Source organism: Schistocerca nitens, chromosome 4, assembly GCF_023898315.1.
Source record: "Schistocerca nitens isolate TAMUIC-IGC-003100 chromosome 4, iqSchNite1.1, whole genome shotgun sequence".
Taxonomy (NCBI): Eukaryota; Metazoa; Arthropoda; class Insecta; order Orthoptera; family Acrididae; genus Schistocerca; species Schistocerca nitens.
In genome coordinates this window covers 485488103-485515576 of record NC_064617.1, presented here as the reverse complement: position 1 = coordinate 485515576, position 27474 = coordinate 485488103, and the positions used below count along the sequence as shown (strand labels likewise).

The 27474-nt window shown below is 42.9% G+C and overlaps 1 protein-coding gene across 5 annotated transcripts in view; it reads right to left on the bottom strand.

Moving 5' to 3' along the window:
- LOC126251314 (uncharacterized) overlaps positions 1-27474 on the bottom strand; it is a 214016-nt gene that overhangs the window by 26078 nt on the left and 160464 nt on the right. For all 5 annotated transcript variants that reach the window (XM_049951641.1, XM_049951640.1, XM_049951639.1 and 2 more), the window contains 3 exons: positions 21890-22017; positions 8743-8817; positions 8604-8655 (listed from right to left, as the gene is read on the bottom strand). In XM_049951641.1, coding sequence (XP_049807598.1) covers positions 8604-8655; positions 8743-8817; positions 21890-22017 — 255 coding nt within the window. The remainder of the gene's footprint in view (positions 1-8603; positions 8656-8742; positions 8818-21889; positions 22018-27474) is intronic.

Here is a 27474-nt window from a genome sequence, read left to right as displayed (position 1 = left end):
CGACCGAGGCACACAGGGCCAACACCCGGCATCATGGTGTGGGGAGCGATCTCCCACACTGGCCATACACCACTGGTGATCGTCGAGGGGACACTGAATAGTGCACGGTACATCCAAACCGTCATCGAACCCATCGTTCTACCATTCCTAGACCGGCAAGGGAACTTGCTGTTCCAACAGGACAATGCACGTCCGCATGTATCCCGTGCCACCCAACGTGCTCTAGAAGGTGTAAGTCAACTACCCTGGCCAGCAAGATCTCCGGATCTGTCCCCCATTGAGCATGTTTGGGACTGGATGAAGCGTCGTCTCACGCGGTATGCACGTCCAGCACGAACGCTGGTCCAACTGAGGCGCCAGGTGGAAATGGCATGGCAAGCCGTTCCACAGGACTACATCCAGCATCTCTACGATCGTCTCCATGGGAGAATAGCAGCCTGCATTGCTGCGAAAGGTGGATATACACTGTACTAGTGCCGACATTGTGCATGCTCTGTTGCCTGTGTATGTGCCTGTGGTTCTGTCAGTGTGATCATGTGATGTATCTGACCCCAGGAATGTGTCAATAAAGTTTCCCCTTCCTGGGACAATGAATTCACGGTGTTCTTATTTCAATTTCCAGGAGTGTAGATGCTGTAAAGAACAATACTACTACTTCAATAGTACCAAGTAAGTTTCTCACACTTAACTTCGCAACTGTGCGATACAACGAGGTTGAGCTGATAACTTTGACACGGTGCTACTTGCGCGTTGATAGCTTTATTTTTTATTGTAGCCACACCTCCTTTCGATTATGACATATTAATTGCGCAACCATCACAGCGAATACCCACCCAGTTCTCCAGTGACAGAGAAAATCGTAGTACCTAATACTTCAACAGTAACACTACGCTCTTCATCTTGACTCACGAGGTTCATCGTCAATGTTTCCACTACAATCATTGTCTTTATTAATGTCAATGAAACCCAAAAATCTTGAGTACAATTTGCCATCACCATCAACATATCTTGCAGCTAAACTCAGTTGCGCGAAGTGCACCATGTCCATAGTCTCATTGAAGATTATGCTGTAATAACAAGAATCTCTGATTTCCTCCAGAATTCTCGATAACATCACTGTTCCACAGCATGAAATAAGTTTGTTAGATGTTATTTTACTTATGTAAGTGACATTCACTTTAGTGGTCTCAAGGTGATGTTTTAGTTGCAAGTCTCCAGCATCAATTCTAGATCTTAGAAGAGCTCTAAAGTTTTCCTCGTTACTCGCTATACTTTCACGATCATTTTCATTTTTTAATAGATTCCCATCATCTCCACGCCCCCACAGAGGAATATTTTGCTTTTCATGAAATATGATTACAGGTACAATATGGTCTCTGTTTTCCCTAATGCTTAACATTCTCTGTCTTGACAATTGATTTATGACCTCAAGTTTGCGGTTGTCTCATGTCGCCAAAAATAATTTTGCATCTCTTGACGCTTCAAAGTGGTACTTAAGCTGAGAGTGGGTCTCAAGGTCACCATCTTCACCAGTAAGTTTGGCAATATATGGTTCAGTCACAAGCTTCTTGGCGATAATGGATTTCTTTCCTCCAACCGTTATTTCACAAAATTGGAACAGTTAATGCAAAGAACTCCCTTTTTAACTTGTGAGCACAGCAGACATGGATACTGTTCAAAGCGATTATCGTGCACTTGTCTGCGTTCTACCCGTCCCCTCTTTTTGTGCTCGAAAGTAGGAAAGATATAACCTTTTCCAGGTTTCCTTGGAGAAGCTTGTGTTTCATATCATCACAAATATTTCCTGACGTTGATATATCCAAATAATTGCAAATGTCTGTGAGATTAAAGGAATCAGTCGAAGAACTCTGTTGTGGAAGTTTCGACAAAGTGCTGGGCTCTGCCTGTAAATCTGGTGGTGTTTTTGTGGCTGAATGGTGACCGGAATCTTCAGATGTTTCTACTTTTCTTCTCCTTATTACACAACCAACCATTTTATTATATTGTTACAACATAGGTAAATTAGATGCCAATTATTCTTGAGTAAATACTTTATTTGCAGTGAAAAATGCAACATTAGCACACTTAGCACTAAGACACACACGGTCACACTTTGCGTATTTCTAATCTCACTAAGCACAACACTGACTGAAGTCTGTGGTAATAGCCAATAATCGCAGTAGTTCGCTTTTTATCACTTCCAAGTTATTGTGGCTTTCAAACTGACTATCTGGCAGCGACTTTGCTTCCCTTATATATGTGGCTCGGTTGTTTTGAGGACATTCGCTGCCAGAATGTTCGCTTCCAGACTTTTATGGAGTGTCAACAAATACTTACTATGAAAGCGACAAACCAATATGTACCTTACAACGTATAATATATAATATAAGGGCAAGTTTCCAATGATGACGTCATCCAGCAATTTATGTGTATGGAACTTTTTACTTATGCATTCTTCAGTCTTAATATTTCTGCTTCTGAATGTAAACTAGCTTACTATTCGGTGAACACTATGTACTGAAGGTTCTCTGTATAAGAAAACAGTAGAATATTTGCGACTTTTCTCGAACAAATGCCAGACAGAATAACGTATCGAGATCACTAGAATGACCACAACATTTCTCATAGGTATGTGTTAGCTATCTGTGTGCCAGACAAACGTATAAAATACGATGATGTGGACATGCGTGCTACTTAGATAAGTAGATAAGTAAAACTCCTCAATAACTCGACTCACTCGAGTTGACTGAAAAAAGAAATGAATGAATAGCGTGCGGGCTGACTGGAGGGGGTGGCGCGGGTGGCAATGTGGGCCAACCTGCAAGGTGGTGGTGGTGGTGGTGGTGGTGGTGGTGGTGGTGGTGGGTGGGTGGGTGGGGATGAGGGGGTAAGGGGGGGGGGCGACAACATGCGCCCCCCATATGTATCCGCCAATGGAGGACATCCATTTCCCAGTATTTGTAACTAATGGTATGGAGTCAAAAGGCAATGGATGTAGTTGTAACATGATGAGTAATAAAAAACAGAGATAACCCTAGCAAAATCTTGCACAAGAGGGTCTAAAGGCAAAACAAGGCGAAGGGGGAAGAAAGTAACCTGCACTCCCATTGGGGATATATGCCCTGGAAACCTCACTCATGCAGCAGTTGATCATTTGTTTGAATAGCTTACACAGCCCATTCATCAGAGAGATTGGCTGGTAGTTAGTTAAAATATGCGAGTTCTTTCCCAGTTTCAGGACAGGAATAATAATACCTTCCCGCTAAATGCAATAAAAGAGCCTGAGGATATGTTTCATGCTGTCGCCACAAAGATGCTTGAGCACTTGGTTGTGGATTTTGTCGGGTCCAGGGGCCGTATCTCGACCCTCTGCCAAAGTGCTGCGAAGCTCCCATTCACTAAAGGGGACATTATATGATAGAGAGCAGTGTGCGTGGAAAAACAGTGGGCGGCACTCAGTGGGGTGTTTCAGGGTCAGGAAATGAGGATGGTAATTACTTCAAGTGGAAACTTCAGTGAAGTGTGCTGCAAAACATTCGGCAAGTACCACAGAATCAGTGCAGATGTTACCACCAACAAGGATGCCAGGAACCACCTTGGGTGGTGGATGGCCACAAATGTGCTGGAGTTTAGTAACTACTTGGGACGATGGGGTGTGGGATTGCATAGTTGAGACATATTACTTCCAACACTCCTGCTTTACTTTCTTTATTAAAAACCGTGCTTTTGCCTAGAGTTTCTTGAATGTTACTAAATTATCCAAAGAGGTGTGGCCCTTGTGCCATTGAAGTACCCTGCAGCGTTCCTTAATAGCTGTGGCTATGTCTTTAGACCACCATGAAATTGGTGGTCATCAGGATGAGCCAGAGGAGGAGGGTATCATTGCTGCTGCAGCATGAGTAATAGTATCAATAATAACCTGTGCCAATTTGTCGATACCCATCACATGACTGGTTGCAAAAGTGACTGTAGAGCAGAAAACCACCCAACCGGCTTTCCGAATCTAACAACATGGAGCATGTTCCAGAAGTCAGAGAGAGGAGAGGGGGAGAATGAGAGGAAAATGGTGGCTGTCACAAAGATCGCCATGGTTGTGCCACTGTATAAGATACTCGGGCTCCAAATTGAGAGATCAATAGCTGAAAACGTTCCGTGAGCCACACTGAAATGGGTTGCAGATCCAGTGTTGAGTAGGCAGATGTCTACTTCTGGAAAGGTGTTCTAGTACTCAGACACTGTGAGATATAGTGCCGCCACCCCACCGAGGATTATTGGCAATGGAGGCCCCCAATAAAAGGAAGGGGGGCAGGGAGCTGTGCCACTAACTCCAACAGCTCATGATAATGGAAAGGTTCATTTGATGGTAGGTAAACATTACATATTGTCATCTGAACTGACAGGTAGACACTAATGGCCATGGCCTCTAGTGTGGTGGTAAGGGGCACCTGCTCACTGAAAATGTCTGAGCATATTAGGGTACAGACCCCACTGGATGCTCTCTCAACATTAATGTGATTGGTACAGTAGGGTTTATAGTTTTTCAGAGCAGGGAGGTGTGTTGCTGTAAACTGTGTTTCCTGAAGTGCTATGCCAATTATGAAGCAAGTAGCCATTAAATGACAGATTTCAGTCAAATGGCGATAGCAGTCATTACAGTTCCATTGAAGGAACATTGGAGTCAGGTCTGAGAAAGTGCCGAATGGGAAAGATAGGTGTGATTACTTCACTGCCAGGTTGTGGCCATCTGATTGTGTGGTCTGTCATCTGTATGCATAGGCTCACCCACTGCAGGGGCTGGGGAGTGGAACATCTGAAGCCTCGGAAAGTAGTTACCTTTCTGCTTATGCTTTTTATCCTACTGAGACTTTGATTTTGGTGAAGATTTCCCCATTTTATCTTCCGGAACCAAAGAGGACCATACTTTTCTACAGCTTGCAGCTTGTGGTTGCTAGTCTTTGCCCTGAGAGGGGGTACGTTGACAGGTGTCCACATCCCTGACACAAGAGGATGACTAGGCATCTCTAGCCGCACTGTTGGTGTGGGAAACACCAGTGCTACCAGTGTAGAGGATGAAAGAGTTGTGTTCCCCCCTCCAACTGTAGGGCAGGCCCCGGAATACGACCAGGGCTAGGAGGTGGTGTGTGAGACCTTGTCGTTGCTTGAAGTGTGGACTGTGACAAGACAGTTGCAGAGTTGGAGACCATATTTGTCAAATGAAGTCTTTCAAACTTTTTTACTTGCATCTTGGTAAGGCAGGCGGTCAAGCATTTTGTACTCTTGAATTTTATTCTCCCTCTTGAACAATGGGCAATGTGGTGAATGAGGAGGATGTTGTTCTGGACAGTTGACACATTGAGGGGGTTGGTCACAAGGGCTTCCCCATGGGACAGCCATCCACATGTCCTATAGATAGCCTCATTAGTACAGTGGGAGGACACGTGTCTGAACCTTTGGCACTTAAAACATCTCATCAGACCAAGAAAGCCTGACATCACTCCTATAAACCATGACCTTAACCTTCTCAAGTAAAACTTTACCAGGTAAAATGTTGCCGTCGAAGGCTAGGATAAAAGCTCCAGTGTCCACTCTATTATCCTTGGGTCCCTTCTGGATGCGGCAAACAAAATGGACTCCACACCGTGCCAAATTAGTGCTCTTCATCAGTTTGTAGTGTAAAGTTCCAATGGAAGGTAAAACCTTGAATTCTGTTGAGCTTGGAATGAGGAGAAATGGTAACTGGTCTATCTCGTAACTTGACACAGGCCTGAAGTGCCCAAGATTGGTTGGTGTACGATGGTTTGGTCAGCTAAGATTCATTTCTCATCATCTCTATCACCGCAACCTCCCCAAACTGATCTTCAATATTTTCAATGGAAAACAATGGCTTTGTTGTAGCAAAAGAACTGCCAATAGTCCAGGAACAAACCAAGAACTCAGCAAACTGTCCACTTCCATTTCTCCTCATCTGGCTCTAGTCTTGAGGCATGGTCAATGACAGAAATACAATAGGATGTAAACTTCTGCATTAAAATCACTGTTCCTGACTGATGAGACGGCCATGTTGGCAGGCAACTATCAAGTTTGATCAATTTCACTGTGGATCATCCACCCATATGCCACTCACTCCAATTGGAAGCTCTCTCCGTTGGTGCCACCCTGCCAAGGCAACGGCCACTTGGCACAGTAGCCGTTGCCTGGAGTAAAGGTACTGCGAAGTGGACATGCACCTACTCCTTGGCTGACATGGGGAGGTTACAGCTCAGGCATTGGCAGTGCTATCTCTATGTTGTCAGGGGGCTACCACCGAAAGGGTGCATGACAACCCCCCCCCCCCCCCCTCCCCCTCAACGGACTGGCTACCGCACTGGATTTCGGGTGCAGATGTAGGTCCACCTGACTGGTAGCTGCAAAAGATAACAGTGCACAGTTAATGCACCACAGTAAGGCATCCTTCCTCAAATGGCCCACACTTTGGCAAAATTTGGAAAATGGGGGTCAAACCCAAAAAGGAGATCAGAATTTAAAAAGCCAAAAGAAGGCAAAGCAAAAAGTGTTAAAAAAGTGAACAGAGTGAAAACCTCCAGAAGTCTGAAGAACAGTCACAAAATCAAGTTAATAAACTTGACCCAATAAAAAAAGACTGCTTTTAGTCGCCTCTTATGATAGGCGAGGAAGAGCTGCGGGTCTATTCTAGGCCCCTTTGCTGCCCAAAGAAATTTTTGACGTGAATTTCCAAGGGAGCCACCAGACATTATGACAATTACAGCTTGGTATGACAAGTTTGTAGCTCCTAGGATGTAAACAGAGAGACAAGTTCTGTCAGAAAAAGCACACCTGACAAAATGATACAGGAGATCAGACCTTTCAAATAAGCCCATCAAAGTCAGTTCACTGAGCATCTCTTACTCAACAGTTCACAAGATGCTACATAGAAATGTTGTTTTCCCTGACTAAGCAAACTTCCACACACACGTGGGAAGATTGAATAAAACAACATTCACATGTGGTTTGTGCTCATGAAAGACAGCACAGTTAGAATATTTTTCTGCATTGTGCATACAGTAACAGGAACCATTGATCTGGCCTTGCTTGAGCAATTTTTGTCCCTCAGCTTCTTTCCCGTCACCAAAATGTGATCTTCCTGCAGGACGGTGCTCCACCGCAATGGAGCTTATACATTCTTGTCTTCCTGGACAGAACATTTCTACAGTGCAGATGCAATGTGATGCGGCAGCCAAGTGGTCATGGAGATCACTGGACATAACTCTCTGGATTTCTTCCTAAGGCTTTATGTAAAACACATTGTCTATGCCTTGTCTTTATCTGACTTTGGCAATCACCACAGAAAAACTGTGGATGCAAGAGGTTGCATCACCAAAGAGATGTTCGTGTGTGCATGGGTTGCGACAGAGTTTAAGCTCAACATTTTACGAATTACAAAAAGAGTCTGCATAGAACCGCATCAATTTTTTTGTACAAAAATCTGTAAGTTACTTTACATGATAATGCAAATCAGAAGTATCTATGTCCCACAGTATTTTTTAAATTGCATTTGGAAATTAGAAATGCTTCATGTGGGCAATATTTACAGTTTTGTTTATGGTTTGTATATACACTTAATACCGTCTGGCACGGCGGCAGCTGTTGCTGGGACTTCTGATGCTCCAGGATGACAAGTAACCACTCCTTGTCATACCAGGGGAGAGAAGAGCTCTGCCAAGTGGGTACGTAACAGGCCCGCTACACATGCTGGTGACCTAGCAGGGCAGAGGGGGGCTACAGCAGGGAAGGAAGAAGGTAAGGTTGGTTGGTTGGTTTGGGGAAGGAGATCAGACAGCGTGGTCATCGGTCTCATCTGATTAGGGAAGAATGGGGAAGGAAGTCGGCCGTGTCCTTTCAGAGGAACCATCCCGGCATTTGCCTGGAGTGATTTAGGGAAATCACGGAAAACCTAAATCAGGATGGCCGGACGCGGGATTGAACCGTCGTCCTCCCGAATGAGAGTCCAGTGTCTAACCACTGCGCCACCTCGCTCGGTGGTGAAGAAGGTAAGGAAGGGGGGGGGGGGGGGGGGGGGAGAGGAATCCACGCCATAGGTGCTTGGTTCTTCCCCAAATGACTCACACTAAAGACAGAACATTTAAAAGTGGAGGTCAAAGTCTGGAGGGGGGGGGGGGCAAAAATGCCAGAAAAGATGAAAGAGAACACACAAGATGAACAAAAATTACAAGTAATACAGGGAACCGGGTGGATAGCAAAGTTAACATAAATAATAACACCAAGAGATGGGAAGGAGGGAGCAGCAGGGAAAGAGCCAGAATGGAGAGGGAGCACTACAGTGGAGGAAATGCTGCCCAGGAAGGAAGACTGGGCTGTAATAGCTCAGGACCATGGGTGTGCCACACATGAACTCACAAAAGAACCAGGAGCCCCCTGGGAGTTGACTGAGACCTGATAATGTCATACTGAAGAAGAGTGAAAAGGGAGGCAGTGATGGCACTTCATCCTCAATTTACACTACTATTTTATGAAACATTTCATAATTTTGATCAAAGATGTGTACCAAAAAGATCTATTAATAATGCAGCGGTACTTAAATTTACCTTTGCAGTCTCTCTTGTTTACTTTCTTTGCATTTGTATCCTTGGTGCTGACCTGAGAAAGAAAGAAAATCTTTGAACTCTTATGTCTGACAATGAAAGCCATATCCTAAAATTCTCCTTTTAAAATTTATTCACTAACCTTATGTTTTCCATGCTGTTCATCACATGTGACTTCTCTTTTCAGAAAATCTTTGTACTCCAATATGTAACTGGTCTGTATAAACAAAAGTTTTAGTGTTAATAAAAATAATTTGAAAATTATTATAAAATACTACTAAAACAAAGAAGAGATACTTTGCAAAATCATGAGAAAAATGGGAAAATTTTCCTAAAGGAAATCCCTGCAATATTTAGATTTTGTTTCAGGGATAAGAGCAGGGAAAAAGTATTGCCATGTTTGGAATTTTAACTCTTCAGTAGCTGACGGATGAATGTGACTGAAGTGTAATGATGATGATGATTGTTATAGAATCATCATCAACATTATATGTAAGAGAAACGAGTGTACTTAAAAACAAAACAACAACAAACTCTAAAACCACACAGGGACACCACAAAATTACAATACGGTAAAAATATAATATTGAAATCACAAAAAACTAACATGAAACACAAATAAAAACAATGCAGGCCAACATTAAATAAAATCCATTATAAAATAGCATTACAATCCTTTTGAAAAGAGACCTTATTATTTTGATCATGCGACCACTTAATAAAAGTGGACGACTCAGCTACTCTGCACACACTAAAAATTTCCCACCAAATATTTTAGGAAGGTGGTCAGATAGCACACAAAACATTAAAACCCATACCACAATCATCTCATTATCACTGACAGTAGTGGGTTTATCCCGTACAACAAACAGATCTGCTCAGAGGCCAGCAAATAGAACACAATCAAAGTATGGTGTATTGACACCTATGTTCCACACATTTCACACACTGGTCACTTTTCCAGTCTCAGGACAAACCGTGTTGGAGGACAACATCCCACTCTTAGGTGTATAAGAGCAACTTCTTCTTCTTGTTATTGTTCTTCTTTTTCTTCTTCTTCTACTACCCCTGAATACCACATACTATGTTCTGCTGGAAATATCAGTCCAGTGGCAAGAAAGGCACTTTGGGAATCTACAAAGATAAGGAAAACTTGCCACGATGTTGTTTAAACTATTTAAATTCTCTCATGATAACAAGTAATTCTTTGTAGTACATTGAAAACCGCTCTGGGAGCCATAGCCTGAGGACACACCTAGGAAACATGAGTGAGCAGCCGATGTCCCCTTGTGTAGATCTCTCTCTATAAACACCAACAAATTCCTGTTACTGATTTAAAACCTCATGAAATTTATGTAAGAACAATGTAATCTGGGGTTTACAGACCCTCCTGTAACCCATCAAACCTAAAGTTAACCTTGGTCTCATTAGTAGCCAAGGAGATCTTCCAGGGGTGTAAGAACAGCCGTGGGGACCTCCGAGCAGTTACACAAAATGAGCCTCCTCTGCTTCCTGTACATCTACCTCCCATCCACCCCATTCCCAACTGAATAAAATGTTGCCCTCACATCATCTCTCATAGCCAGCACCCCTCACACCCGCACTACGCACACCACCCTCTCCATTGCCCAACTGCTCTCCTCCCACTTGAGACAAAAAATGAAATAACATCATCATCCTCACCAACCTTCTCATCATCACCATCATCATCCTCACCATCCTCCTCTTGTCTTGTCATTTTTCCTGCCTTATGCAGGGTCAATGTTTCTATCAAGTTTCTTCCACCTTTCCTAGTCCTGCATGTCATCCTCTGTCAGTTGCTTTTCCCTCTGGCCCTCTCAAATGCAGTCCAACCATCTCTTTTTAAGCCTCCTCCTTTTCGTAATCCCTTCCACTGCCATCTCCACTAGTTTCCCTGCAACATGACTCTGGCCTCTTCTTGTATGTCCATATCACTGGAGTATTCTCTCCTGCACTTTTCTGGATACCTCAACTTTTACGATTCCTCAGATTTTCTCATCTGGCAACTGGACCATTCTGATGACTTCACACATCCACCTCGGCATCTTCATGTTACATACCTCTAGTCTGTTGCACTGGTTCTTAGTTGTTGCCCATGTGTCTGCTCCATAGAATAATTCTTGCCTTACAACTGCCTTAAATGTCTTCGCCCTGACTTGGTCATTTATATTCTTGTCAGAGGATTCTAACATCCTTTCCCAAATTCTCCATCCAGCTTGCATTCTGTGCTCTATCTCAGAATCCAGATTTCCATAACTTGCCACTGTTGTTCTGAAGCACTCTACCCTCTTTAGGCTTTCGCCGTTCATTGTGACTGTCTCCTGTGAGAGATAAACTTTTAAAAAAACTCTATTTTATTTTAAATACTTTGGTGAAGTGAAATATAATCTTAACTAATTTTCCCTAATCTATGCACACATGAAACAGCTTTTCATCCTTGCATCATTGCACTTTTTTATTAAATACAAAATCAAACTGCACTTCATGAGAATCTGCATTTATCAGCAAGACAATATTTTTATGTTCATAATAAAAGAATATTAAAATTAATTAATTAATTAATTAATTACAACACTGAACAATTCACAAAAAGTGAAATAATATCTAACACTGTGCTGAACAACAAAATAAGAATGAACAGATGATTTGAATAGATGGTTTCAAAGCAAGTAAGTTTGATTATCAGTGTAAAAATGAAAATTGCTAATGAAATGCACTTACTGATTTAAATTCTAGCCTTACTTAAATGATCATACAATGTGGGCTTTCACAGCCAGCATTTGTGTTCTTGGCAACTTCTGTTTTATGGGCTTTAGGCCATCGTCCAAGGCATGTTTTTGGACCCAACATTTCATTTCCTAATGCTGGAGGTAACATAAGAGGCTACAGAGATTCAGGTAGCAGTTTCAGATTAAAACAAGCTAAGCACAAATTCTAAAGTCAGTCATGTCGCAGCATCATCAGACCACTGTACTAAGATTGGGAGTCATGTCGATGTGTATTATGGAGCTTGTAGTGAGTGAGAGCTGGCACTGTTTGCTTTATTTATCACTAAGGCCCATAGCTTGTCTCATTTCAATCCTTCATTTTCTGTTAAACTTGTTCTGTACTTCTAAAGGATTCTTGTGTGTTCAAAATATTTTTATGCTTTTAAAGATTGATATGAAACAAGTTGTGAGCCTTAGTGCCTTAAAGAAAACGGTGCCAACTATTCGCCACTACAGCTCCATAACACTTCAGCTTGCTGAGCTTGTTAAAGTTTGTACCTGTACTTGACTCTTTATAACCTCTGATGTCTCCAACATGGTCTATCACTCATAAAACAAAAATTACTTAAATGAATTTTTCCTCGTTCTTGTGTTTTCAAAATGGTTCAATTATTGTAGGAAAAAAAAAAGATCAGTATTTCTTGTCTCTCATTTTCTATACAAATTTACACACCTCCATCTTTACTCTGTGAATCACTACAAAACTGAGTAGCAGTGTATACCTGTGTGTGTGTGTGTGTGTGTGTGTGTGTGTGTGTGTGTGTGTGTGGCAGTGGATACCTGTGTGTGTGTGTGTGTGTGTGTGTGTGTGTGTGTGTGTGTGTGTGTGTGTGTGCACGCGCGTGTAACGAACATCAGTCCTTAAAACCACATATGAAGTTGTGAATAAATGTTGTCACTGGACAAAAACAGAGTTGCTTTAAGAAGTTATATGCAGCTGCAATGTCCACACTCTCAGACTGCAAGGCCTTAGGTGCTATATTAATTTTCTCTTGTCTGTACTGAATCTAGAAAGGGTAAGATTATGTTTTTAAGACCTACTCCTACACTTTTCTCATTTCATTTCTTACTCCTATGAGTTATGTTTATAAGAGCCTTAAAACATTTATGAATTTCTAAGCATATAGGTAGTTTCTTATCTATCAGCCCAACATGTTGAATCTGATGCCCTCAGTGTTACCTTGGAAGTACCTGTGGAACAAGTTTTTAAATCCTACCACTGTAGCATGTAGTGACCATAATATCTGTAGACATTGTCAGCTGTTTCGAAATACAGAGATATTCATGGCTTAGCCTTTTAGACTCTACAGCAGCTTTAAGTATTACATTTAAAAGGTGATATGGTCACTTTTTGCAAACCATTGCATACACCACTCACTCCAGATTCTCCATCATAGTCTTGACTGAAATGCTTGTTCACATCTGGTACCTCTCATTCTATATATTCAATTAACTGGTGTTCATATCCTAAAACAGAATGATCTCTGACCTGGGTAAAACTGGTAAACAATTTGCATATTTGGCACATCAGGGGCACTGACCCAGTCGTCCTGGCTTAGTTGCAAGGTTACTATTATCGCAATAGCTTCCTTAATCGGGTGATTACTATTTTTCACACATACTCTTACAATAAATGATATACTGCAATTTGACATAGTTCCCAACAATACAGGGGTCTCTGTAGCAGCTCACGCCACTGCTTAGCATTAGTCTGAGAAGTGGCGAAAGGCAAGAAATGTGTGTGCAAGAACAGAGCAACAATAGTGATCAGAAGGTGAGCCATCGAAGTTCTCCTAATTCATGGAACCCAAAACACAGGCGTCATCTTTCTGCAATTAGGACTGTAACACTGGGTTATTTGTGAGACTGACCTATGTTCCACTGAAGATATTCATGCTGGCAAAAGATGATAGTGTCTTTTATAAACATTTTATGTAGTATCTGCGTCGATTTGCGACCTGTACAGATGGTACATATGCAGTGATGTAACACAGCTGGAGCAAGGCACAGAGTGGTGAGCACGACAGCACCTGCTGGACATAGACATAGACATCTACATCTACATCCATACTCTCCAATCCACCATACGGCGCGTGGCGGAGGGTACCTCATACCACAACTAGCATCTTCTCTCCCTGTTCCACTCCCAAACAGAACGAGGGAAAAATGACTGCCTATATGCCTCCGTACGAGCCCTAATCTCTCTGATCTTATCTTTGTGGTCTTTCCGCGAAATGTAACTTGGCAGCAGTAAGATTGTACTGCAGTCAGCCTCAAATGCTGGTTCTCTAAATTTCCTCAGTAGCGATTCACGAAAAGAATGCCTCCTTTCCTCTACAGACTCCCACCTGAGTTCCTGAAGCATTTCCATAACACTCGCGTGATGATCAAACCTACCAGTAACAAATCTAGCAGCCCACCTCTGAATTGTTTCTATGTCCTCCCTCAATCCGACCTGATAGGGATCCCAAACGCTCAAGCAGTGTTGTAATTAATTAATTAATTTTAATATTCTTTTATTCTGAACATAAAAATATTGTCTTGCAGATAAATGCAGATTCTCATAAAGTGCAGTTTGATTTTGTATTTAATAAAAAAGTGCAATGATGCAAGCATGAAAAGCTATTTCATGTGTGCATAGATTAGGGAAAATCAAGAATAGGTCGTATTAGTGTTTTATAAGCGGTCTCCTTAACAGATGAACCACATCTTCCCAAAATTCTACCAATGAATCGAAGACTACTACCTGCCTTGCCCATAACTGCCATTACATGCTTGTCCCACTTCATATCGCTCTGCAATGTTACACCTAAATATTTAATCGATGTGACTGTGTCAAGCGCTACACTACTAATCGAGTATTCAAACATTACAGGATTCTTTTTCCTATTCATCTGCATTAATTTACATTTATCTATATTTAGAGTTAGCTGCCATTCTTTACACCAATTACAAATCCTGTCCAAGTCATCTTGTATCCTCCTACAGTCACTCAACAACGACACCTTCCCATACACCACAGCATCATCAGCAAACAGCCGCTCTTGCTATCCACCCTATCCAAAAGATCATTTATGTAGATAGAAAACAACAGCAGACCTACCACACTTCCCTGGGGCACTCCAGATGATACCCTCACCTCCGATGAACACTCACCATCAAGGACAACGTACTGGGTTCTATTATTTAAGAAGTCTTCGAGCCACTCACATACTTGGAAACCAATCCCATATGCTCGTACCTTAGTTAGGAGTCTGCAGTGGGGCACCGAGTCAAACACTTTCCTGAAGTCAAGGAATATGGCATCTGTCTGATACCCTTCATCCATGGTTCACAAGATATCATGTGAAGAAAGGGCGAGTTGCGTTTCGCAGGAGCGATGCTTTATAAAGCCGTGCTGATGCATGGACAGCAACTTCTCTGTCTCAAGGAAATTCATTATATTTGAACTGAGAATACATTCGAGAATCCTGCAACAAACCAACATTAAGGATATTGGTCTGTAATTTTGAGGATCCGTCCTTCTACCCTTCTTATATATAGGCATCAATTGTGCTTTTTTCCAGTTGCTCGGGACTTTACGTTGGGCAAGAGATACGCGATAAATGCAAGCTAAGTAAGGAGCAAATGCAGTAGAGTACTCTCTGTAAAACCGAATTGGAATCCCATCAGGACCTGGCGATTTATTTATTTTCAACCCATTCAGCTGCTTCACAACCCCAGGGATGTCTATCACTATGTCCTCCATACGGGAATCTGTGCGAGACTCAAACGGCGGTATGTTTGTACGATCCTCCTGCATGGAAGATTTCTCAAATGCTAAATTTAAAATATCAGCTTTCGTTTTGCTGTCTTCCGTTGCCAGATCAGACTGATCAGTGAGTGACTGGACGGAAGCCTTCGACCCGCTTACCGATTTTACGTAAGACCAGAATTTCCTTAGGTTTTCAGCAAGATCTTTTGCTAAGGTATGATGGTGGTAGTGGTTGAATGCTTCGCGCATCGCTCTTTTTGCAGCGGCATGAATCTCTACTAACTTTTGCCTGTCCTCATTCTCCCGATCTTTCTTTTACTGCTTCCTGGGCATTCTCCGAATTGCGCTGTTAAACCACGGTGGGTCTTTTCCGTCCGTAACCCACTTTTTTGGCACATACTTGTCCAATGCATGATTTACAATGTGTTTAAAATTTGCCCGTAATTCTTCCACGTCCATCGTACCGGAAGTAAATGAAGTCGATTCATTTAATAAGTGGGATGCTAACAACTGCTCATCTGCTCTTTCTAGTAAGAATACTCTCCTAGCCTTCTTGACCGACTTTTTAACTTTCGTAACCATAGTCGTAATGACAAAATCATGATCACTAATCCCTGTCTCAACACCAACACCGTCGATGAAGTTTGCCCTGTTCGTCGCTACCAGATCTAAAATATTTCCATTACGCGTTGGCTGTCGATTTAGCTGCTCAAGACAGTTTTCGGATAATGTATTCAAAAGTAATTCACACGACGGCTTGTCTGTACCACCTATAATGAATCCATAGACATCCCAGTCTATACTAGGTAGGTTGGAGTCGCCTCCGACTAATATAGCATGATCCGGGTACTTCTGCGATACAGAATGTAGACTCCCTCTGAATGATGCTAGAACTGTCACGGTGGAACCTGGTGGCCATAAATAACACCCCACAATTAACTTTATTTCCCCTAGCCCTGTTAAACGTGTCCAGATAACTTCACAATCACACTCTACTTCTACCTCAGTAGACACAATATTTTTGTCAACTGCAATAAAGACACCACCTCCTACGGTGTCTAATCTGTCTTTCCGATACACGTTCCAACCCTCACTAAATATTTCAGAACTTCCTATCTCACGGTTCAGCCAGGTCTCAGTCCCGAGAATAATTTGCGCGCCACGTGCTTCCCGGAACTTTATTCCGAACACTCTGAAAATTTACTGCTAATATCTTGATAGCTGAAGTGTCTTTACACTGAGCGCGTCCTGATTTCCCTGCCTGCACGTCGACTGGTGAGTGTTCATCAGGACACCTCGCACTCCTGCCTAGCCTAAAAAACCCCCATGTGCACGCCGCAAGTACTCTGCTACCCGAGTAGCCGCTTCCTTTGTGTAGTGCACCCCTGACCTATCTAGGGGCGTCCTACAATTCCCCACCCAATAGCGCAAGTCTAGAAATCTGCAGCCAAGACCGTCACTGAGTCGACGAAGCCTCTGGTTGAGACCCTCCACTCGGCTCTAAACCAAAGGACCACGATCCACTCTGGGAACGATGCCGCAAATAGAGAGCTGTGCTTGCACCCCGCGTGCGAGGCCAGTGGTCTTCACCAAATCCGCCAGCTGCCTGTACGAACTGAGGATCGCCTCAGAATCCAAGCGACAGGCATCACTGGTGCCGTGAGCAACTACTTGCAGACGACTGCACCCCGTACGCTCGATAGCCGCAGGCAAGGCCACCTCCACATCTTGGATGAGGCCCCCCGGCAGACAAACTGAGTGCACGTTGGATTTCTTTCCAGCCCTGTACACTATTTCCCTAAGGGGCTCCATCATCCGCCTAATGTTGGAGCTACCAATAACCAGCAAGCCTTTGCCCCCGTGTGCCTGCTCGGGCCCTGCTGAAGGAGCGGCCACCTGCCACTGACAGGATGAACAGGCGAGGCCAGCCAGCCAGCCTCCACATTGGCCCTCCGCCTCAAGCAACGCAAACGCGTTGCATTCCGCCACTCACCTTGAGGTGAGGGCGGCCCCAATGCGCCGGGTACAATAGAAGGTGCCTTGGCGGCCGAGTCTGCGGACGCAGGAAGCGACACCTGGGGTGTCTCAAGCGACGCACCAGACCCTCCGCCGTCGCTGCACCTCGAGGCAGCAGCCTGAAGGCGGCTGACCGTGGCCAACAGCACGCTCAGCTGCTTGCGAACCGCGGCCAGTTCTTCCTGCGCTCGCACACAGCACACACACACCCTATCCATCCTACTGCTAATATCTAACGACTCCGTGAATTTATACTCTACAGCTATCAATAAGAAATATTACACCTCTCAAATACGAGAATACGCAAGGATTTTATGTAATTAAATATGCAAGCGCACAAACACTAGGAAAGAAATTAAGAATCAAACATCTACGTCTTGGTGATGCTCCTTGAAGGTCAAGACATACTACAAGCTAAACACTCAAGAAAAATGAAGACTGTAAATTGTAGATCTTAAGTCGAGTTTGGTGTGGCCAGTCACGTTGAATAATGTGTCTGAAGTTATGAGTTATTGATAATTGGATCTGGCTTCACAACTGATGTAAATAGTTGAAAGAATACAGCAGATTATCACTGAAGACATGTTTGTCATTCAGAAGATGGAAATAGTGAGACACACACTTATAGCACACGGTCGTGTACGGAGTAACTGGACCACAAGAACAAAACAAAATGGTGAACATATTTAGACAAGGTAACTGTCTGGTGTGAAAAGTGTAAATTGACTCAAAATAATGAAAAGTGTGAAGTAATTGATATGAGTGTTAAAAGGAATCTGTTAAACTTCATTTACATGATAAATCAGTCAAATCTAAAGGCCATAAATCCAACTAATACCTGGGAATTACAATTACGAACAACTTAAATCGGAAAGAACATACAGAAAATGTTGTGGGTAGGTGAACCAAAACTGCGTTTTATGGCACAACCCTTAGAAGATGCAACAGATCTACTAAAGAGATTGCCTACACCATGCTTTTCCCTCCTCTTTTGGAGTAGTGCTGCACAGTGTTGGATCCTCACCAGAGAGAGTTAACAGAGTACATCAAGAAACTTCAAAGAAGGGCAGCATGTTTTGTATTAGCGAGAAACAGAGGAGAGAGAAAAGCATGGGCACGATACAGGATTTGGGGTGGACATAATTAAAACAAAGGCGTTTCTCGTTGCAGCGGAATCTTCTAATGAAATTGAAATCACCAACTTTCTCCTCTGAATGCGAAAACATTTTGCTGATGCCAACCTACATAGGGAGAAATGATCATTGTAATAAAATAAGGCAAATCAGAGCTTGCATGGAAAGATATAGGTGTTTGTTTTTTCCTCCACTGTTTGAGAGTGGAATAATAAAGTACTGTGAAGATGGTTCGATGAACCCTCTGCCAGGCACTTGAGCGTGATTTGCAGAGTATCCACGCAGATACAGATGTAGATCTAGAATTGGCCTCTTATTGCCAGCCTCCTTTTGGGATCTGCTCTATCTGTCAGACGGATCCTGACTGGGAAGTGGTTGCTTCTGTGGCAGTTGTGATCCACTCCCAATGAGCATTGTCTGCAAGGGCAGGTGATCAGAATGAGATGTTTGTGGCTGCAGACTGTGCTGTAGCACTGCTTTCATGAGTAGCCTGACTCACGTTCTTCAATATGATAACTATAGTCTGTGAGATCCCTTCAATACTTGAACCCTGGGCAGGTGGAGATACAGTCTCACAGTGCAACAAGTTCAGCAGTAAGTAGCCTAAGGGATCTTCACCTTCCAAGGGCTTATGTTGTGGAAGGTAAATAGAGCACACAGTGACATTGACAGGGCCATGAACTATGTCTGCCATGGCTTCCAGTGTTTTGGTCCGTCACAGAAAGGAGTGGTATGTGGTCTTGACAAAGACTGGTATCCCAGCATCACCCTGTCACCAGAAAGGCCTTTTTCATGGGGCTATAGTCTCCAAGTAAAAAAAGTATCAGTATCTTTAAAATATGTCTCTTGTAGACATAGGAAGAGAAGTTTTTCCTGTATGAGAAGCCTCAATTTCTTCAAGTGCGTTCTGAACTCAATGATGATGCACTGAAATATAGTGGGAAGGTCCTTCTCTGCCTTTCCCATTTCTCTTTACAGGGCTGGGGAATTTCTGATATTAAGTGGTGTGGGTGAGAGACTTTTTGGTTTCAATGCCCATATCTTCTGAATTTATGTAATCTGGTTCATCGCATACAACTAACTAAGGTGGTTTGATTGTTTTAGCTCTTTCCTCTTTTGTTGTTGCTTTTGAACTGAATGTTTTTATTTCTATGGTAGACTGTCCACTAATGGTAACTCCAGGTAGGCTTGACTGTCTGGAGGACATTACCTGCTTTGATATTGGTGTGCTTTTAGAATTACACTTGCATGTACATGCACTCTAGTTTGCATCAATTATCTGTACTCACATTACTACATTTATTATTGCTGGATGATTCTTTACCATTATGATAAACAATGTTGCAAAGACAGGTGGCTGTTGTGCCTTGATTATCATCTTAGCATCACTGTGAGGTACTTATTTGGTGTTCTTTATATTTTTGAGTTTTCTTTCATCCCCATTCCAATTCCAGATGACATGACAGCTAAGACAGGGCAGCAGAGTGGGCATAGGGTTCTTTGAATATCAGCTGCTTCACAATTTCTGCAGTTTGCCTGTCCCTTACATGTAACGTCCACATTCCTGATGCTTAAAGCACTTTTAACAGCCTGGGTATGCAGGGTCGCACTTTAGGCATAAGAACCTTGCTTTCATGTAAGCTGGGAGCTCGGGCGTCAAAGTTCAGGTAAAAGTTGCTGTTTTCAAGAGCACACCATTAATTCTCTTGATAATATTTCCCTACATCTATGACACTTTCACTTACCCATTCTTCTTTCAGTTCATATATTTACATCGTAATGATACCCTTGCGTAACAAACTCCTTTACTGTAATTAAAAGAGTATTGTGCAGCCTGTCACAATTTTCCACTCCCCAAGACATCTGGCATTTAATGTTGTCAGTTACAAGGTAGAGGACTCTGCTAGCAAAGTTTGATTTTTGAACTTTTTCACTGATTTCAGGTTTCCAGCCATTCCAGACATTGTTTTCTGGATAGAAAAGGATGACAGATTTCAAAACTTTCATCGTATCACATCAGAATTAAAATCAATTTCTGGAATTTGAACTGTGTTGCATTACTGTATTCCTGTCTCTCTTTTTCTGGGACTGTTGTGCTCACCAAGTCATCCACCCTATTTACTAGGAGCGGTTTTTTCTATCAATCTTAACCTCTGTAGAAGTCTCTTGAGCAGCTATGAAAGTAAGAGTCCACCCAAACAGACTCCTACTTGTCTTGGTAACCCTTACACATTTGAAGTGCCTTACGATCAGGACAGTTAAGCAAAGATCTTCACTCCCTTCGACACGCAAGGTTCCACTGCTGCACAGTGGTTGCCCATTCATGAGCAAAACACAGTTACGGTTCACACTTGCTGCCACCAGCTTAGTGAAGCCATGTTTGCTGAACCCAAACACAGCCAATGAGGACTGATCTTCGTGAGGTGCTCACCAAATCTGCGCCATATCAGAAACCTCTACCATTAATATCCCTCCTTCCTGCCCCCATTTGAAATTCGGCATGATGATCTTAGATGTTCCAACTATCAAATTAATTTAACTTAAAAATAGCTCAAACAGATGGGTATCTGTTGAGAAGCCAAAGAAATGTGTGGTTCACTTTCAGTAGTTGCAGACTGTAATAGCTGCAATTCCAAGGAAAGCAGGTGCTTATAGGTGTGAACATCACAGAACTATCAGTTTAATAAGTCATGGCTGCAAAATACTAACACAAATTGTTTACCAAAGGGGGGGGGGGGGAGTAAGTTGTAGAGGAAGACCAAGAGATGAATAAAGAAGCAGATTCAAGAGGATGTAGGTGGCAGTAGTTATTCAGAGATGAAGAGGCCTGCATAGGATAGAGTAGCATGGAGAGCTGCATCAAATCAGTCTTTGGACTGAAGACACCACCACCACCACGAAATAAACAACGAGGAAGAGGGGATATGGTGGTTTTTTTTTGTTTTTTTTTTTTTTACTTCACGTATTTCTTTTCTTTTCCACCTTCTTGTTGGAAAGAAGAGTCCACTTGTCACCGTTGTTGCTCGGTTGGCCAACATTTTTTTTTTTATCTGCATTAGCCTCAAAGGTTTTCATTAATATGTCTGACACTCATATAATGCACAAGAGATTGTTGTGATACAAAAAACAATTCTACTGCAGTGTGGTCCATGTACTGTTCATTAATGGCAGAGAACGTCTGTTGTCTTTAGTAGTGTTCATGTGTGTTTTGACCTGAGCTCGCACACATTCTGAAAAAGTGTTACCCATTATGTCTGACAGACTGTTTCAGCATGTTTTTGGTGATAGGAATTTCAAATGTTTTTACATATATAAAATCTTTTCAAAATGTTCTTGGGTATTCAAAGATTTGGTGTCATCCACATCTGTCTTGTTTTATGTACACAATGTTATATATCTATCTGCCTACACATTCCACACACTGTGTGCAGAAATTAGGTTGTCATCTGAAAGTTTTCTGTTATTCAGCATACATCCAGTTTGCCATGTACATTATCCCACTCTGAACACATACAAACTTGGTGTCCTCTGTCTTGGTATTCATACTAAACTTCTACTAAAAAAAATCTATCAAACAGTCTCTGTTGCAGAACTCACCACTGTGTCTATCACTGATCCACGCAGTGGTCCTTGAAGTTTCTCCAATAACTTCTGACCAACAAGCATCGACAACCAATTAGGCTTCAAAACACAAAGAAACTGGCCTATGCTTTCACTTTTCATACCTGTAACACAATTACAAAATAATCACAGAAACATTCATTTCAAAAATCTTGGTACCAAATTACTAAGTGTGGTAATCCTGTCAGAACAGCCTATATCAATGAAAATAATCAATATTCAAAAATACAATTGGATAGTTTAGAAAATTCATTCACCATGTGGGAGCAGGAGAAAACGCACATAAAAGACAGGCTTTCAGAGGCAGTGGCTACTTCTCCTAGCAGAAAGGGGGGGATGAAGAGTGATGAAGGAAAAGCACTGGTGAGGTCTAGGAAATGGGGTCTGTTACAGAGAAGTTGCCCAGAACCCCATATCAGGGAAGACTTACTGGATGGGATCACAAGTAAAGACTCACTGTTGGTGCTGGTACCAAATTAACGGCAGAAGCTACAGTAATAAGCAAGAACGGGGTTATTGAAAAAACATCGTATAAGCATCAATAAAAACAGACAACTAAGGCAGACAGGAGGGAGGGGGGGTGTAAATAGCTAGGTTCTAAATAAAAAGAAATAGAAAAACAAAAGGGCAGAAATAAAAGTAATAGTTACTGAAAAGAAATGCTGTCACCACAAAAAAATTAATGTAAATTTGGGCCAGATTGCTGTCAGGAATCAAGCATATGTAACGCCCATTCCCACCTGCAGAATTCTGAGAAACCCTTGTCAGAGGGGGAATCCAGATGGCACCTGTGGTGGAACAAGCACCAAGCTCATGACTATCATGTTGTAGAGCACGCTCTGCAACTGAATATTGGGTGTTGCCAGTATACATCCTCTGTCTACGTGGGCAACAAGTGAGGCAGACTGGATCTTATTTAAGGGCATGACTGTAGGAAATCATAGCCTTGTTGATTAATACATTGATTACCAGAATACTATCGAGTAACAAGAGGTGTACTCCTAAATTTTCTTTGGGGGGGGGGGGGGGGCAGCAGTATCAGGATTGGGTGTGATGACACACCTGTACAGTGAAGAACAAGGTGAAAATCATGGTGTACTGTTGTAAAGAGTCTGCTTCTAAACAAATATGTTTGCTTTGAATGCCAAGACTGTACAGTAGGGAATGTTTGACACGAAATGGATGGCAGCTGTCAAAATGTAAGTACTGTTGCTTGTTAATAGTTTTAACATAAACAGAAGTGTGTCGCTGACCCTCAGAAAAGATGAGGTCAACATCAAGGAAAGCGGCACGATATTTGGAATCAGACAACATGAAACATAATTGGGAGCACGTATGTAGAGATCCCAAAAATTTCAATAGGTCAGCCTCACGAGTTTGTATGACAATGATGTTGTCAACATACCTAAAACGAACCATGGGCTGATGACTTATGGATCCCAGGGAAGCCCGTCCAAGTGATCCATGAAAATGTTGGCATAGATAGGAGCCATCCTGGTTCCAACAGCCATACGCTTGATTTGTTTGTATGCCTGCCTCTCATAAGTAAAGTAGGTGTTCGAAAGTATAAAGGTGATCAAAGTGAGCAGAAAAGAAGTCATAGGTTTGTAATCACATTGGCACTGTTAGCAGCAGACAGACCATGTACACAGGGAATGTTCGTGTATAGGGAGGTGGCATCAATGTTGACAAGTAGGGTGTGTGGTGGGAGTGGGCCATTCTCACCTCAGCCTTCACTGGATGTAATTACCCCACCAGCCTGGTTCAAAAGCAGATTTCCTGGGCCATCAATCCAGTCCTGGTACTGCTGGTCCCTCCAATAAACAACTCTGGACCATGCCACTTGTCATTCAGTGTCATCCTGGTCTGGAGTGTATTAGTCAGCTACTTTGACAAGGCCATGACTTCCTAAAATCATGCCCTCAAATGAGATCCATTCTGTCCGAGATTTTGCCCACCACAACTAGCATAGCTTTTCTTTGCTTTCCCACCCTCTGCAATACTCTTGTCAGGCCCTATGTTCCTTCTGCACCCATCTCTCTACACTATGGCTCCTACTGCTGAGACCGTCCTCGATGCAAGTCTTGCCCTATGCTTACTCTCATTTCTGACCGCAAGCCACTGGTAGCACTCTTCAGGCCACACTTTTGGCTTCCAATGTGGAAGGCTCAAAGGCTCCACCATCGAGCTCTTTTCCTCAGTTCCTACAATTACACCATTAAGCACAAGCCTACTGAGCAAACACAGATGCGCTATTGTCTACTCTCAAACCCCCACCCATTATTTGACCAGTAGATCTCTTGTTTCCACAATGATACAGAATGACAAAACACCTTGGGTGGGTTGCACATTACTGTTAGTCACATCGCTGCAGACATGGGCCCTGACCCTATCTTACAACGTGTCACACACTCTGTACTACAAGGGCGGCCTATTTATTTTTCAAAATCTGCTGGAACCAGGCCTGAGCTCATCTCACTCGTCTTTTGTCTGTTGTCTCTGATTTTGTCTGTTGTCTCTGATCTGCCTCCGCATCCTGCTGGATGCAGAAGCAATACCCACCCTGTTATCATCCCGACTACCTTATGCCCCCACGTCTTGAAACTCCTACATCATGGACATTGGGGTACGTCACAGATGACAGCCCTTGCCAGGCAACATGCCTACTGGCCAGGACTGAACAAAACATGGAGGTCATGGTGCACAGCTGTCCTGCATATGTTCAATATCATGCTGCTCCATCTCAGACTTCCATTCCCAGGCCTGCTCCCTGTTGCTCTGGAACTGCATTCATCTGGACTTTGCTGGTCTCTTTGCGGGCTCTACGTGGCTCATTGTGGACATTTCTTCCAACTACCCAAAGGTGGTTAGCATGGTGTCCACCCATACAGCTGCCACCCTCAAAGTACTTATCCAGATTCTCTCCATCGAAGGGAGACACACTTGTGTCAGACAACAGGTTTTAATTCATGGCGGCAGTCTTTGAACAGTTCTGCAATGGCAATGGATCAAACACCTGTTTAGCCCAACTTTTTACCCACCATCCAATGGCAAAGTGGAATGGATGGTACAATGGTTTAAACAACAAATAACGAAAGCAGTGGGCGCATCTACCACTACATTGGCACTCACCATGTTCCAAAGCACCTACAGGGCCACCGCTGTCCTGCAGCTCCTCTGTGGACACATACCCTCTTCCATCTCTTGATGCCACAGCCCTCGGAACCCTGAATCTGACATGCTGGATGATACCTCCCAGTTTCAGTGGTCTGAGCACGTTCATAAGAAGCAAACTCTTCGTGGATGCCAGCTATGGTGGTGGCCACCCATGGGCAGCATCTTACGACAGTCAATACTCCAAGAGTCAACACACCAACCAGCTCTGTCATACTGAGTGCACATCAATCAGTGGGTTACTCAGTGTTGGAGTTACCATGCTTGCAAATCCATCAATCACACTAGTACACTCTGCACTCTAGAGCACCATCTGTGATTCCTGTGGATGCAGGTAAGGAGACAGAAACCTCACCACAGCATCCATCCACTCAACAGTCTTCTCCCAGACCATCGTTTCCTATTGCACTGCCCCATGACTCATGTTCCTTCTCTCAGCTGGTGACTCATCTGCTGGAACACCAACTACATGGAACTAGACAACAGCCACTGGCCGTTGCCCCTAAAATTTGCAAATGCTATGCAGGGGCCACACAATTATGCCAAACTATTGGTGCTCATGGCCACACTATATAGCTAGCTTTGCAGAGGCCCGGATCTCAGTTGTGTTCCAACTGTGACCTCATATTGTTTGTTGCACTCATCATTGTTTGGTTCCTGATATTGCTACGTACAGGGTCTCAATTTGATTCACTCTCTAGACTTGACATTCTGCCTTGTTTTCTTTGCTGTCTGTCCAGCACTGTTTTGTCTTTCCATAGTTTTCAGCAAATCACTGTTGACGTCTTCGGCTGGTTGGCCAGTGTCTTCTGGTCGTGTCCGAATCTGGTTACCATAGCAACATTGAGAATATGGATATTGTGCATGAGTAAACTGACATTATACACTGTACTTTAACTATATTCAATTTAAAACCAAAAATGGGATGTAGATTCAACTGAGTTAATGAATAATTTCTACTAGTATGTGTGTCAGCTGGTTGTCAGCATTATTCGCAGTTCAAGTCATTGACACAGCCATCTTCATTGCAATTTCCTCCACTTTTCTTCGGCAATTGCATACAGAGTTAATGCAGCATTTTATGCATGTCTATTTTTGTAAGGCAACTATGTGATTTATGTGCCAGGTGCTGCCACAGACTGCCACTGGAGAGCACTGAGGGCACAAATCATGATGAGGAGTACATTCCTTGAGATGTAGCAGGTTATTTCAGAATGTGCAGCAAGTATAACAGACACCACGTCTTCTGTGCTTCTCAATGAGAAACATGGCCCATTCACCCATGTGAGGAAGGCTTTAAGGGAATCAGCCTCCCCAACAATGCTATACTACTGTGTATTGTATTACTGTTGAGACCAATGTGAGACAATATCAAGTCTCATGTCAACAGTTACCAAATGTACTGTGCTCCTGAACTCTGGCACATTAATTTAGAACCATTTCTGGATAGAACACAAAGCAGTTATGAATTGTTGGCGGCTGTACAGTTCGTGCACACCACCAGTTGAAATTTGCTAGGACATATTTGTGGCAAATTCCTTGGAATCGTGCACGAATTGGTGCTTGCAGGTGTGAATCAAGGCAGCACCACAAAAATCAACACACTGATTACAATTACAGTCCCAGTTTCAAAACACTGTAAAAAAATAGCTACTGCTCAAAATGACGTCACATTTGAATAGAATATTATTGAAGAATGGAGAAACGTGTTGGGGGGGGGGGGGGGGGTTAAGCAAAATTTCGCCATTAGATGGCACTGTAAGCAGCAGAATATAGAATATCGAAATAAAAGACTTGGTGTACACAGCCATTCCTCAGTTGTGTCCGAGATGCTCAGCACAACTGTCTCAACGCTCTGCATAAATTCTGAATACTCAAGGGTATGAAAAAAAGACATTAGTCTGATGTCTGCTAAGGGTCTGGAGAAAATGATGTGGGAGAAAGACAGGTTCTTTTGAAGTGCAATACGACAGAGGGAGGAAAACAACTGATCCAACATCAGTAGAAGTAGTGTCTACAGCACTGCATGAGGAGTTGAATAATGGTGTGAAAGCATACAGTGCACAGGAAAGTGCCTCAATTTTAGACATGCCTGTGAGGACAGTCTACGGAACATCCTGTGTTGGTAGCCATACAAAATTACCCTTGTTCAGGAATTTCCTCATGCTGACCTGCCAATAAGACAAACATTTGCTATAGACTTTCTTCCTCACATGGAATTGGACAATGAACGGCCATGGAGCATTCTATGGACAGACATAGCCCACTTCCATCTCAAAAGAAATGCCAATACACAGAATTGCAGAATACGAGCAACGGAAAATCAGCTACATCAACTGATACTGCTTCATTCTGCAAAGGTAACTGTGTGGTGCGGTTATCAGTTA